We start from the raw sequence: 13,312 nt of genomic DNA on the forward strand, positions 1-13,312 counted from the left end.
ATTAATAAAAATGCATTCTATTTTGCCTTCAGACTGTGTTTTAAAAGTGGTGGTGGTAAACATTTTATTTTCATTTTGGGGGAGTTGGGAAGTGAAAAACCCTTTAGTATTGAGTTGTAAATAGTTTGGAAAAAAGTGTTAGTTTTGTTCATTGTCATCTTAACGGAATGTCCAGTCCGTTGGAAGTCCTGTCTCATTTTGGGAGATTCGTAGAGATTGATTATTTAGCAATTTAACATTATATTTTTACAGTTCTTAGACACCAGTTATGTTTGAAATGCTACTGACTTTTTAGGAAGTTTCTTATCCACTGAGAATGAAAGAGACAGTATATCTATATCAAATGAATATGGTATATTTCATGCATGCAGTGAGATTAGTGTAGGACTTAATATAATATAAATGTTCTGACTGCGAGTACATATGTGCTCAGGTTAATGAGATGCTAAAGAGTAAAAGCCCTGGGAAGAAAGAGGTATTAGAAGCCCAGCAGCAGATGTCCTTGTTTCAGAACCAACTTAAAGAACAAAATGTACACTTGGAGATGCTGTGTCAGAGAGCACATGACCTAGAAGTACAGCTTGAGTCTTCTCAGAAGGTAAAACTACTTGAAGCTCTTTTATAATTAAGAGTTCTAGACAGGTTTCTGTTTCAGTTGTGTAAGCCAAAATGGTTCTTTTTGGAGGAAGAACCTGTAATGAATGTTTAATTTGTGCATGAGCTAGTATGGTTGCTTCAGGACTGAAACTATTCTTTAGCCTGTAATTAAAACTATTCTTCTGAAGACAAGAAGATAAGGCAAAATAGCTGTTCACAATTTCATTTTTTTGTAAGAAATGAGAATTCAATACTGGCTCTTTAAAATTTGCTTAAATATTGAAATTACTCCACCTGTTTCCGTAACAGAAGAGATAGTCTTTAACTCTGTTACTCAACGATTGTATAATAAATTGCAGTCAGAAATAGGACCACTGAACTGACATGTGGGAAGGTAATTGGCACAGGCTTCAAGAGGATGAAGGTTGCTGTATAAGCATGTAATAATTTCACTGTTGTATTTGAACAGTTACTTTTATTCTGATATGTGTTTTAACTTTATCTCTAATCATGTTAGTTTCAGATACAAAAGAGAGGAAACATGGAGGGAGTATTTTCATGTAAACATTTCAGGAAAATAAAGTTGAAGAGTTCTGCCACCTTTGTAATATATTTCAAATTTGGTGATAATTCTGAACTGCTGATGTGGTATGGTCATGGGACAAAACAAGTCTGTCTTTAGAACCAAATTTATAGGGATTATGGCTGCTGTTGTATATTAAAGGAGCATCTTAGAAGGTCTGATTTCCTTTAAGCACACAACCAGCCATGCTGTAGATAGAAGTCTTACATTTTTAAGTCAAAGATGAGTCAAAATTTGACATGGCTGTTCTTTGGCCTGTTTCTCCTGTAAAAGGCGTTTTCTGTGTGCAAATGGATGTGAGGTGAAGAGGTGTCTGCAGTACTTATTATTTTACTCATTTTTATTCAAAATACACAGAATTTCAGACAGTCTTCCTTTCTCTCTGGAGTCAGTGGCATATTATTCGTTATTCCATGGAAAACTTGATATTATTACCACATTGATCAGTGCTTCAGTAGTGCTACCCATGGTCAAGGATATGCTTAGAAATCATATTGCCTAGGCCAATGATGCTCTATGCACTTAAGGGTAAATATTATATGTGAAGAGACATGAAAAACAGCAGGTTTAAGGAAAGTAAAACATCACATTTCATGTATTTTATCTTTAAGAATACCAAAGATAAGGAAAATCTGCTTGCTCTAATGGAAGAGGGTATGAAAGATACAATGCAGCAGCTATATGAAAGCATAGGAGAAAAAGAACAACACATTAAAAATCTTCAGGATCTACTAACATCAGAAAGATTTAACTTGTCTGTACTACAACATACTCTTTCTCTCCGGGACTCGGAAATAACAGAATTAAAAAATGAAATAACATTATCAAAAATGAAAGAACAGCAGTGTATTGAACTGAAAATGAATCATGAAAAGGATATTTGCAGACAGTTAGAGAACTTGAGAGCTGAGCTAGAGAAATGCCACAGAAAAGAGATTGCAGAAACGAAGCAGATATATGAAGAAGAAATGATTTTAAAATATAAAAATGACCTTGAACAGTTAAAAAAAGAACTCTCTGCTCTGAATTCTGAAGAACACATTCAGAATTTGAACAGCATAATAATTGACTTAAATAATAGTCTTCATGAGTCTGAAATTCATAAAGAAAATTTGAGGAAGAAACTTGAAAACCAGCAGGAAAAATTCCAGAGACAGAAGACTGAAATTGAGGTTCGATACAAAATTTTAATTGATGTTCTTAAGTCTCGTCTTTTTGAGGCAGAAGAGCAGGTCAAGGAAGCCCAGCAATACAAACAAGAAAAACAGTACTTGAATGAAGAGATTCAGGAACTGGATTCATGCATCCAGGAATTACATAAAAAGCCTCTTTTTCAGACTGAAAACAGTGCAGATGCAAGGCAAGAGTACAATGAAGAGATTGTCTCCAATAAAAATCTAATGATCTTGAAGGAAAAACACACTTTACCAGATGTTTCACTCTCTGCAGCTCTGGTACTTGAGGAGATATTGAATAAACCATGTCACTTTAAAGGTGAAGAAGAGTTTGTTCCTGAAGAACTAGAGTTCCAGTGCGAACTGGGAGTAGACTCATCAAGAGGTGAATCAAAAGAAATAATGAGTTCAAGGATCGAAGAAAGCGAAGGTAATGAAGGAGATTACCTGTCTGAAGAACAATTGTCAGAACCTGGGTTTTTCACTGTTGATGAAGACATGTTGGCTAAATATCTTGTCTCCACAGAAAGACCAGAGCAGTCATATGTGTCAGGCAGTTCTGAAGGTTATGCCATTAAAGAAGATAGATGCGGTAGGTACAGATTAGACAGTAATGTGCTTTTAGAACCCAGCATGGATTTTAAATCTCCTCTGTTAAACTTTGGCCTTGATGAAAAAACATGTCATAGCAGTTTGGCTCAAGAGACTTTTGAAAAGACTGAGGTGGAAGTAGAGGACTTCATTTCATTTTTGTCAGATGGCTCCCTGCAGCGAAACAAAATAAGCAACTGTGACGTTGTAAAGGATGATGAGAGAGCTTCACGCATCTGTCTACTAAACAAGCTAACCGAACAGCTTCATGAAAAGGAGTCAGCCTTGGAAAAATCTCAACGGGAGACCCAAGAAGCTGCTGGAAAATGGAAAAAAGTAATAGCTGAGCTCTCTCTTATGCATGTGGAACTGAATAAGGAACGTGAAGCACGGGTCTGTTGTGAAAAGCAACTTCTTCAGAAAACAGAGAAGGAGAAAGAACTTGAAAACAAAATAAGCCACCTAATAAAGCAACAGGGTGAGGATGGAGGCCAACCTTACCATGCTGTGGAGCCTTTAACGCAAACATCAAAATCCTCTACCTGGCAACAAATGCTGAAAGACCTCCAGGAAGAAAGAGAAATGTTGATGGTGCAGCTGCGAACTCAGGAGCAATTAGTGAAAGAAGTACAAGAGCAGAAAACGGCTTCTGATTCTGTAACAAGTGAAGTACAGTCTCTTTTTGGACGTCAGTTGGCTGTTCTGCAAAGTCAAAGGGATCAAATGCAGACCCAGCTTGATGCTCAGAAGGCTAAAAATCTGACAATAATAGAGCTTCTTGGTCAGAAAGCTGTACTTGAAGAGACATTGCTAAAAGAACAGGATCTGCTCAAAGCTGAAATCAGTAACAAAGAACAAAATTTAGCACTCTTATTGAAGGAAAAAACAGTGTTGGGCAAGAGATTATCATCCATGGAGAAAGATCTAATAAAAGCAGAGAATGCTTTAGCAGCAAATGCTAGCATCATAGCAGATCTTAAGAAGAACATACGTGAACTTAATACTGAAGTGCAAAACCTCAAAGAGGTACAGGAGTGTGAAAGATTGGGATATGAGGACAAGTTGAACTTGAATAATGCAGAAATTAATAAACTTAATGCTGAAATAGAGGCAAAAAGTACTGAATACAATGTGAAAGAAAGCCAGCTAATTGAAGAAATAGCTCATTTGAAGAAGGTTCAGCTGGAGCTTGAAAATCGCTTGCAGGAGTCCTTTCAGTCTGCACAAGCTGTGCAGGAGGCACAATCTGAGATGGTGAAACATTACAAAGAGGAAATTGATAAAATGGAGACTCAGCACCTTGTGGAATTAACTAAAGTGAGTTTGACACACAAGAAGGAGGTAGGAACACCAATAATGGCAGTTCTTGGGTTTCAGGATACTTAAAGTACTCACTGCAAATGTTTGTATCCCTGTTTTCAGATAGAAGAATTAAATAATGAAATAAAAGATAAAGTTGGAAAGCAGCAGAAGTTGGAGGAAGAAAGAAAAGAACAGCTTGCTTTAATAAAAAAGGTAAATGGTGTAATCAGGCTTATTTCAGAAAAATAAACTCATCTTGCATTGTTTGTCGATAATAGATCTTTCCACCTCCAAAATATTTATAACTGTTTTTCTATGTTGTCTTTGATTTGGGGTTTTGTGGAAGGGAAAAGTTTGACCAGGTAACTTTTTAGTGGGACTAACAAACACTGTTTTGAAGAAAAACCTTTATGTGAGTGTTCTGTGCAGGTACATGAACGAGAGCATGAACGTGAAATCTCTGAACTAATTACTAAGCATGAAGAGGAAATGGAGGAGCTCCGTGCCTCACTAAATAGAGAACAGCAACACCTGTTGGATGAACTTCAGCAGCAAATGGCAGCCACACACAAAGCAGAGATTGAGCAAGCCCAGCTCCAATCACAGGTAAAATAAAGAAATGCAGTAATTACTGTATTTGTTGCAAAGAGAAGGCTCCTTTATTAATTTTTTTTGTCTCTACTGTATATGCTATTTTATGAAATGCTGAAATTGAATTAAGAATGTTTCTTTGGTGGGCAATAGTTGATATGTTCTGAAAGAGCTCCCCAGGAATCATCCTCACTGCTATTGTATATTGACATTAATTTAAAAGGAAATTGGATGCTTCAATTAATGGCTTAAAAAAAAAGACAAAACAGTCATTTTTCATGTCTTGGTAAGTTTAACAAAATTATTAAAAAAAAAAAAATTAATGTAATTTGTATTACTTTTGTGTTTAAATGAAGCATGTAAACCTGACTTCCCCTTAACTATTTACCGGGCTTTTTAACACTTCCACTAAGTGCAAAGTAGAAATGGTAAGAATATGTCTGGTCGTAAGTCTAATTACAAGATACTGGTATACTGTTTAGTTTATCCAGGAATTGGAAAGTTGTCAGCCTGTTTTAGCTGCCATTTCTAACTGATGGATGTTTAATATTTCTGGTGAATTTAATTTCCACTTTTCTAATACCGCTTTAGAACTTTGCTTTGAACCATTTTATAAGCAATAGCAAATAAGAGGAATTTTGTAATAGACAATGAAGGGATGTGGTGTGCTTGTGTGAAGAAATTGTGAAGAAATGGACAGATGCAAGGTATTTGGTTGGAGATGAAGTTAAGAGGTGGGTCAGGAAAACCTCCTACTTTACACTGCAAATAATGTGTAAATCTGTAATAGAAGTCAACTTATTTTGGTGTTCTGTCCCTGCCATGAAGAAATATTTTTCAACTACAGGAAAGCAAAACTTAAATGTGTTAGTAGTTGAAAGCAATTCAAACTGAAGCTAGTTATGAAAACAGTGACCACATTTAATTAGAAGAGAGGGACATGCTTTTTCTTCTCCATTACAGACACTGCACAGTCTTGAATTGGAAGCTTTACGCCTAAGCTTAAATAATATGCACACCTCTCAGCTTGAGCTTACTCAGTCTAATTTGAGAAAAGAAAAGGAAACTGCACTTGTGGAGCTACGGGAGATGCTCAATGATAAGCGTGCTCAGGAAGTAGCAATTCTGCAAAGCCGCCATCAGTTGGAGTGGGAGAAGATTAAAGAACAGTGCTTGAAGGAAAAAGAAGACCTGAAGTCAAAGTATCAGCAAGAATTAGGTATTAAAATTGAAATCCAATCAGTATTATTCTTTCCTATCAGGGTGTACAGCTGGCCTTTTGACTGAAAGCTGGCATTGCCTTGATTAGGGGCAGTGGCTCGGCTTGCATGTGCACAATTACATCTTATATGCAAAAATGAAGTTGTCCAGACCTAACCTTAATTCTTCTTCAACTACATGAGTGTTTTGTTACTACCTCTGATTTAAAAAAAAAAAAAATAGCATACTGAACTAGTTGGTTTTGGGAAGCATTAGACAGAGCTGTCCCAAAGAATTTAATCGGTGCAAAGTGCAGAGCTCTTACCCTATGTGTTTTTTAAGGGTTTTTATTGCCCGAAGTCAACATTGGCTACTGTGTTCCCAACAAGATAGAAAATTCTTCCTGGCCTGCACGCTTTTGTTTCAAAAGTAGGAGAAAGGATTTGGAAAGGAACTGAAAGGCTCAGTGAGAACTTGAAGCCAGATGTTTTTTGTGACATATTTGATATCAGATTGTGTTCTGACATCACCAAGAGCAATGGTGCAGCTATTAGAACTGAAGGCCTGCTGATGGTGGTTGGGGCATGTTGGAGAGTTCTTTGTCCCCTCCCAGATCAGAAGAAAATTTCTGAACTGTATGACAGGGCTTGAGGAATTTCTGGAGAAAGATGAGGCCTGCAGCAATTTTACTGAAGAAATTTTAGGAAAGAAATTTTAGGAAAAGTTGTCCTTCCCTGAGAGGAGGATGATGTTTTGGGGCTCTGTCTTTCAAACTCAAGAGTAGAAAGGCATTTGTAATCACCAGTAATACAGTGAACTGATGGCATGGTGGAATTTGGGAATAGGAGGAAGTCTGGGCATAGTTCTCAGGATCAGTGCTGTTTATTTACATTTTGGTGCTGTAGCTTGATAGGAATGTAACTGCTTCAGAATACTTGAATGCAGGGACTGAGGAACATCCAGAATCAGATGAGGCAGGAGAGAATTGTGGATGCTGTTACCTGGAATGATAGAGGAAATTTTCAGGGAGGTGGTGATTGGGTATGACCCCAACTGTGCTGTGACACTCCTATCTTTAAAAATAGATGAAATTTTGTCCTCTACTTGACCACTGGCTGGGTAGCTGGTACCATCTCAGTCTCTGGGATCTCATCTCTCACTGAGAAACTTGAAGTAATGCCTTAAGATAAGGCAACAGTACTTTGCAGCTGTGAGGAGGGGACTGATAGCACTTTCCAGGGTTCTTACAAACCAAGAAAGGTGCTGAGCCGGAAGTTGGAAAGAATCTGGGGATGAGTTGGGAAGGTGTCATTGATAATGGACCAGATAATAGCATCTGACTTCCATTCTGTTTCCTAGGCATTTTTAAAAGACATTTGAAAAGAGGTTCCTGCTTGCCGCTGCCTGCTAATTCTTTTGCTGTGTCTCTGGAGATACAGATAATTCTAACTCTTGAATGTTGTGCAGTGAAATGCCGGCAACTAAAATGACATTGATATGCATTTGAATAAATATGTTTAGGAATAAAGGAGGTGGTTCGTATCCCTTAGACTTAAGTAGACTTTGCTTTGCTAATTAAGCTGACTTTAACCTCCAGACTTGTCGTAGCAGTTATAACTGCTAATGTGTATCATTTTCTAAAATGGAAGTGACTTACTAGGATATAATATAACAGTAGGTTTAGATAGAGCCCAGCACCTTACACTGCTGCATGCCTACCTACTCAAGCCCTGAGTTTGATGTTGAAAATGTCTGTTTCACCTATATTTCTGCTTGTCATTTAAGCAAGATATTTTACGTACGTTTACTAATAAATAGTATTTTATTTCACAGTTGATCAGAGAAAGAAAATAGAAATGGAAATGGAAGAGAAACATATCCAGATATTAGAGGTATAAATTCTGTTCTTATACAAGAAAAAACAGAACTTCTTTCACTAAACCAGAGTTGGAAGAAGTCTTGCCTCTCCTATATATTTATTTATAAACATAAAATAGAGGGGGGGGAAAACCAACTAAATGTGTTTGCTTTAACAATGCTCATATCTTGCTCTCTTAGACTATCAAAAGAGACTGGGAATTAGAGTCTGAGATGCGTTTAGAAAACGTGTGCGAAGAGCTCTCTGAAAAACATCAGACTGAAATGGCAGAACTGCAGAAAACTCTGGAAATGGAATTAGAAAAGGTCAAAGTGGAGCTGGGGCTTCTTTCTCTTGAGAAGGAACAGTCTGAATGTAAGTGCCATGGTCTGGGAAGTGCTTTTCTTTATTGAACAATAAGAAAGCTAAGTGTTTTAGAACCAATATAAAAAGCAAATACAAAATATATTCATGTATTACTTCAAAATTGGGCTGATGACATGAGACTGTCTTGAAAATAGGACCTAAATGGAAAAAGTTGTTTGAAGCCCACCTTCCTGTTGCATTTTGACTTGTATGGAATATGACATAGACTCTGTTTTCCTTTGGAAGTATTAAAGGGATATGCAGTTTTGCCGACAGATGAAAGCCAGTTTTGATGGTCACTGAATTAATCAAGATTTCTATTAATAGAAGCTTCTTCTAACTAAAACATTTGCATTTGGATTCTCAGTAGTTAGAACTTGATGGAATGGTATCTTTTTTGAAATACTGTTCTGGAAGTGACACTTCTAAGACTACTGCAATTGGAATTTTCATTACCTCGAAAAATGAGGATCAAGATGAGTACCTAGTTGCATACATCCTTTGCTGAGGTGCAGATCAGAGATACATCTCTGAAGAGCTTTTATAGGGCTTGAAAATCTGAAACACTTGTCAGAGTAGTGGTTGACTGCCATAGCGTCAGCCATGCTGGCAGTGATGGCATGAAAAGGACCCACAAGATGCAGTGTGCCATGAAGCGGAGAGAGATAGCTAGTCAGGTTGCCTAGCCTCCAAGATGCTATGTCAGTGAGATACGTGGGAAATAATACTCTCCTCAAATAAATGGAAATATGGTGTTAAAAGTTACTGGAATTCTGGTGCCAGCTGACGAACAGTAATACCACATTTGAGAAGTGAAGAGTAGCCTTTCCTGCATGCCATGGGCCAGATGCTTTCACTGTGTTTGGATGGCCTTTGGCTGCTCTGAGGACATCTTTGTTTTTAAAAAAAAAAAAGCTTGTTCTTCCCAGCCTGCACTGACTTTACTAGTCAATGTGAATTGGCTGGTAGATGAACCTGTATCTGTAAAGTTTGTTGTATGAGGATAACTTGCACCTCTTGAAGCATGTGGCCAAAATGTCCATCAGTTTACTGTAGGCTCATTGTGGGCAGATAAATGTTCATTGACTGAATGAGCTAATGGCAAGTTTATAGGGTTCAGAGAGTGCTCAGTGCTGAGGAAGAACATGTTTGGCATGAGTCTGTGTAGTCCTTCCTGGTCATCTCTTCTACTTCTTGATGCTGAGTGTTGTAGGAGGAATTCTGTGTTTGTAGGCCATGAAGAAATGTTTGATTTCCTTTTCCAAGTAAATATGCTTCTAGCTCAAAAATGTGCTTCTAGTTCAAGGTGATTGTTTATATATACAGAGAGCAGGTGCTCATCTCTCTGATACTACTGCTGGTTACCTCTTAGTTAAGTGTGGGATATAGAGAACTAGGTAGCTCTGTGTAGAAATGTTAGACTTTGAAACCCTTTATTTTTCACGATTTTTGTAATGATCTGGAAGTACTGACAGCTATGGCTGTGAATTCTATAGGAAATGTCACAAGCCAGCATTCTGGTCTGGACATATGCATTTTTATTTTCATCACAAAACGGTTATGTAGGTTATTCAGCATCCAGGATGGTGATGTAACAATTACTTTTTAATTGTAGTAAAATGTATAGATCTTGAGAAACAACACCAGTTAGCCATCACAAACTTACATGAACAGCTGCAGACTGAACATAACCAACTCCTAGAAGATATAAAGATGAAAAGCCAAGAAAAAGAACAGAATCTTCAGAAGGAGGTAAATAGAACTTCTCAACTTTGAATGGTTGATTACTCTGTGTGTCTGTGTGTCACAAAAATAAACTATATGCTCATCATTTAAGTAACTTGTTTGTATTTAGGGGTTTTAAAGAAAATACAAAGCACATTCATAAAATAGGTAAACACTCTGGGTCTTTAATAGTGATTCAAAGTCTTCTGAACACAACTGCTGTTCTGCAATTCGGTGTCACTGCTTCTGTATTAATGTACTTGATGTTTTGGTTCCTAAGTTTCTTATCTAACTAATACTTGATTCTTGCTAGTGATGATAAATACAGCATTGGCAACAAAACCCCCTGCTAGAAGAGAAGGTCTAACAGTTAAGTACTACTCAGTATCTCTGGTAACCTGGGTCAGGATCTCAGAATCTGGTTGTCACTAATGTTTCCACCTTGTCCTGACTGAACTGTCTATGTTGCATGGTAATAATCAATTAGAACAAAATTTATTTTTTTCTCCATAGCTGGAAAAACTTCATATCATGCATGAAGAATTCAAGACTCAGTCACAAGAAGAAGTCAGGCAGCTTTGGTCTCAACTTGACAGTACCCGAGCAAATCGGCAGGAGTTGAGTGGTATGTTCAAAACTGATGGGTATTGTTGCCTCTTGTTCATATGGAAGTATGCATTATTGATATGAAAGGCTTTTAATCATGTACCAGAAACACACATCTAGGTCACAGATATGTAGAGTGGGTTATACCCTAGTGATTGTGTGCCTAAAAGATTTCTGAAGTGAGAGGCAAGTAAGCACTGTATGACTAGTCGGTCCTGCAATGTCAAAAAGCATGGTATGGCTGTGACAAAATGCTCACTCTTGTCATTTTCTTTTTCCTTCCTGCTCTACTCCTGCATGCTATAAAAATCTTTAGTGAAAAACACTTTAATTGCAGCTTTAAATAAATGTAATGCAGTTCAAATGGAGAAAATGCTGCTCTATGGAACATGCTCCTATTTATATTCAGTAGAGAAAGGGTTATAAATTCAGTTGAGAAAATGGTTAATTGTAGCTAGACAGTAAAGATGACTACTTGGTTTTCAAGAAGTTTAGTGTAACTGTGAAGGTTTTTTCTTTTATTTGGATATAATTAGGAGGTCAGTTGCTTTTTTAAGCAGAAATCTTTCAAAAACTGAGTGATTAGGTTATGTCTTGAGGTAAAAATGGCTTTTATTTCCTCTTCAGTTGTGAGATGAGTTAAATAAAAGCCTTTTTCATTGATGCTCAAGCTGGAAATTCACTATCTTCTGACACATGTAATTCTTAGATATATTTAATCTGGAGCTTTTCTATACCTGTGTTTTAAAAATAGAATAACAACCTTCAGGTAATACTTCTGAAATCAGAATGAATAATGTTGTTTTCCTGCAAGGCTACAAATAAGCTGCTTTTTCCAAAAGGATGGTTTCATTTTAAAAAATAAGCAAGTCCCATAAACTTAAAAGCAAAAAATAAGAAGGTATGGAGCACTTAAACAGGAGCAGTGTTTTTTGTTTGGTTGGTTTTGTTAGTCTTATGTGTATCTGCATTAAAGTTTTGGAAGAGTTTTAAAGCTTGAAAGAAAATGTCTGGGGGTATTGATGAAGTGTGACATGGTGAGCTTTATACATCTTAAGATTTCTTATTGCTACGTTTCATAATGTCATAGTCAACTTCATGGTGTAGTAATCAGTTGACACACTTTTGGTTGAAGTGAAGTGTGAATATCTCTCAGATGTATGTGCGCAACAGATGTATAATAAATGAAAGAATTAATTTTAAAGAGTTAAAACAGCTAGGCAACATGATTTTAACGTTAGCTGTATGTGTTTCCTTTGCATTCAGACAGTAACATTAGATGGCATTCTTTACTTATGCTGGAGTAGTTAAGGATATGTTGCCTATTGTTTTAAATATCGTTTCAAATTTTTAATCAATACAACTAAGTAGCTTTCAAAATATAATAGGGTTTAGTGAGGATGTTTTTTTCAGTCATAAGTTCAATACATTTTTTGATTTAGTCAGATTCTACCTTGACTTTAGATCCATTTTTTGTTATAGATTTATAGTATAGGTAGCATGACTTAGTATTTGCTTGAACTCCTATATTCCCTCTCAGTAGCCCTAATCTTTAGTAACGATTCAAATGTCTTTCTATGCATCTAATCACTCACATTACCATTATTTGGACCCTTTCTGTTTCTCCTTCATCATGCTTGAGATGGTGAGTCCAAGATGGAAGCCCATGTTCCAGGTGAGGATATCTCTTTTTGCGTGAGGAGATCTTAAAGTTGTTTTGTTTTACTCTGCTTTTCTCCACTCAAGTCATCATTTGACAATGCATTTGAACTGGTTTGAGGACTTAGTGCAGTGGTTTCAGAACACAGAGCAGCGTTCCAATTATCTAGCTGCTGACTAAAAAATGACATTCTAGTTCAAAATTGTCTAATGCTTTCCTATGTTAATGTCATGCCAGCAGACTTTGCTGGTTAGGTAACACCTACCTGAGATTGGACTTTCCTTGCCTATGCCATTAGTGTTTTCACTAGTCCCTGCTTGTCATTTGATTCCTCTGGTCCCCGTACCTGTCAACGGCTGCCTTAAGAAGCAGATTCATGTGCTTACTGCTCATATTCTTCCTGTTTGCATGTTTGCTGTGAGGATTTTCTCCAAGTGTGTGTTCTCTGGTGGGTTATACAAAAACATACTGTGACAATCAGCTACATTGCTTCTTGAGTGGCAGCCTCTGGGGCTGTGCTGTGATGTGAGTGCGCTGTGCTGCTGGGTGAGGATAGCTGTGCAGCACTGGGAACATGCTTGCCCTTCACCCAGTCTCCTCAGTGTGAGTACTGCAGAGCTGAAGTGTGGCTCAGAAGAGAATGTGAGTAAGCTGAAGGTGTCTGGTGTTTATAGTTCGGTGATTGCATGCCTGTATTTCAGGCAGCTTGATTGCATACTGGGGATGTGAGCTGGAGTGCAGTACCAAACAACACTTGAGTTACTGGCCAAACCACAGGCCTGGGAGTCTTTCTCTGTATTTCCTGTCAGTCCATACTGGGAATACTGGTTTGTCCTTTAACAGATACTTTTTTTATGGCATAGGAACATTTGTTTAACATTCAGATGACTGTTGGCTTGTGTAAACTTTGGGAAGTATCTGCAGTCATTTCCATACTTCTTTCTGAAGCTTCTCTTACAGAATAACGTAAGCTGCTGCTTGTCTCTAATTGTGTGGCTTTATTGTTTGTTTTTTCCCTTCCTAAAGTGCAGTTCCATCTTCAGTTAATCCTTTGTGGA

General features: G+C 37.3%; 2 protein-coding genes across 2 annotated transcripts in view; one reads left to right on the forward strand and one right to left on the reverse strand.

The window, feature by feature from the left end:
- LOC308198288 (uncharacterized protein C21orf58) overlaps window positions 1-13,312 on the reverse strand; it is a 115,296-nt gene that overhangs the window by 28,543 nt on the left and 73,441 nt on the right. The window lies entirely within an intron of this gene.
- PCNT (pericentrin) overlaps window positions 1-13,312 on the forward strand; it is a 100,391-nt gene that overhangs the window by 10,574 nt on the left and 76,505 nt on the right. The window contains exons 6-15 of the mRNA XM_080600539.1: window positions 434-598; window positions 1,792-4,263; window positions 4,369-4,461; window positions 4,678-4,854; window positions 5,803-6,058; window positions 7,873-7,931; window positions 8,098-8,272; window positions 9,879-10,015; window positions 10,502-10,613; window positions 12,237-12,269. Of these exons, the coding sequence (XP_080456665.1) occupies window positions 434-598; window positions 1,792-4,263; window positions 4,369-4,461; window positions 4,678-4,854; window positions 5,803-6,058; window positions 7,873-7,931; window positions 8,098-8,272; window positions 9,879-10,015; window positions 10,502-10,613; window positions 12,237-12,269 (3,679 nt within the window). The remainder of the gene's footprint in view (window positions 1-433; window positions 599-1,791; window positions 4,264-4,368; window positions 4,462-4,677; window positions 4,855-5,802; window positions 6,059-7,872; window positions 7,932-8,097; window positions 8,273-9,878; window positions 10,016-10,501; window positions 10,614-12,236; window positions 12,270-13,312) is intronic.

Source organism: Anser brachyrhynchus (assembly GCF_964034855.1).
Source record: "Anser brachyrhynchus genome assembly, chromosome: 7".
In the NCBI taxonomy this organism is placed as follows: domain Eukaryota; kingdom Metazoa; phylum Chordata; class Aves; order Anseriformes; family Anatidae; genus Anser; species Anser brachyrhynchus.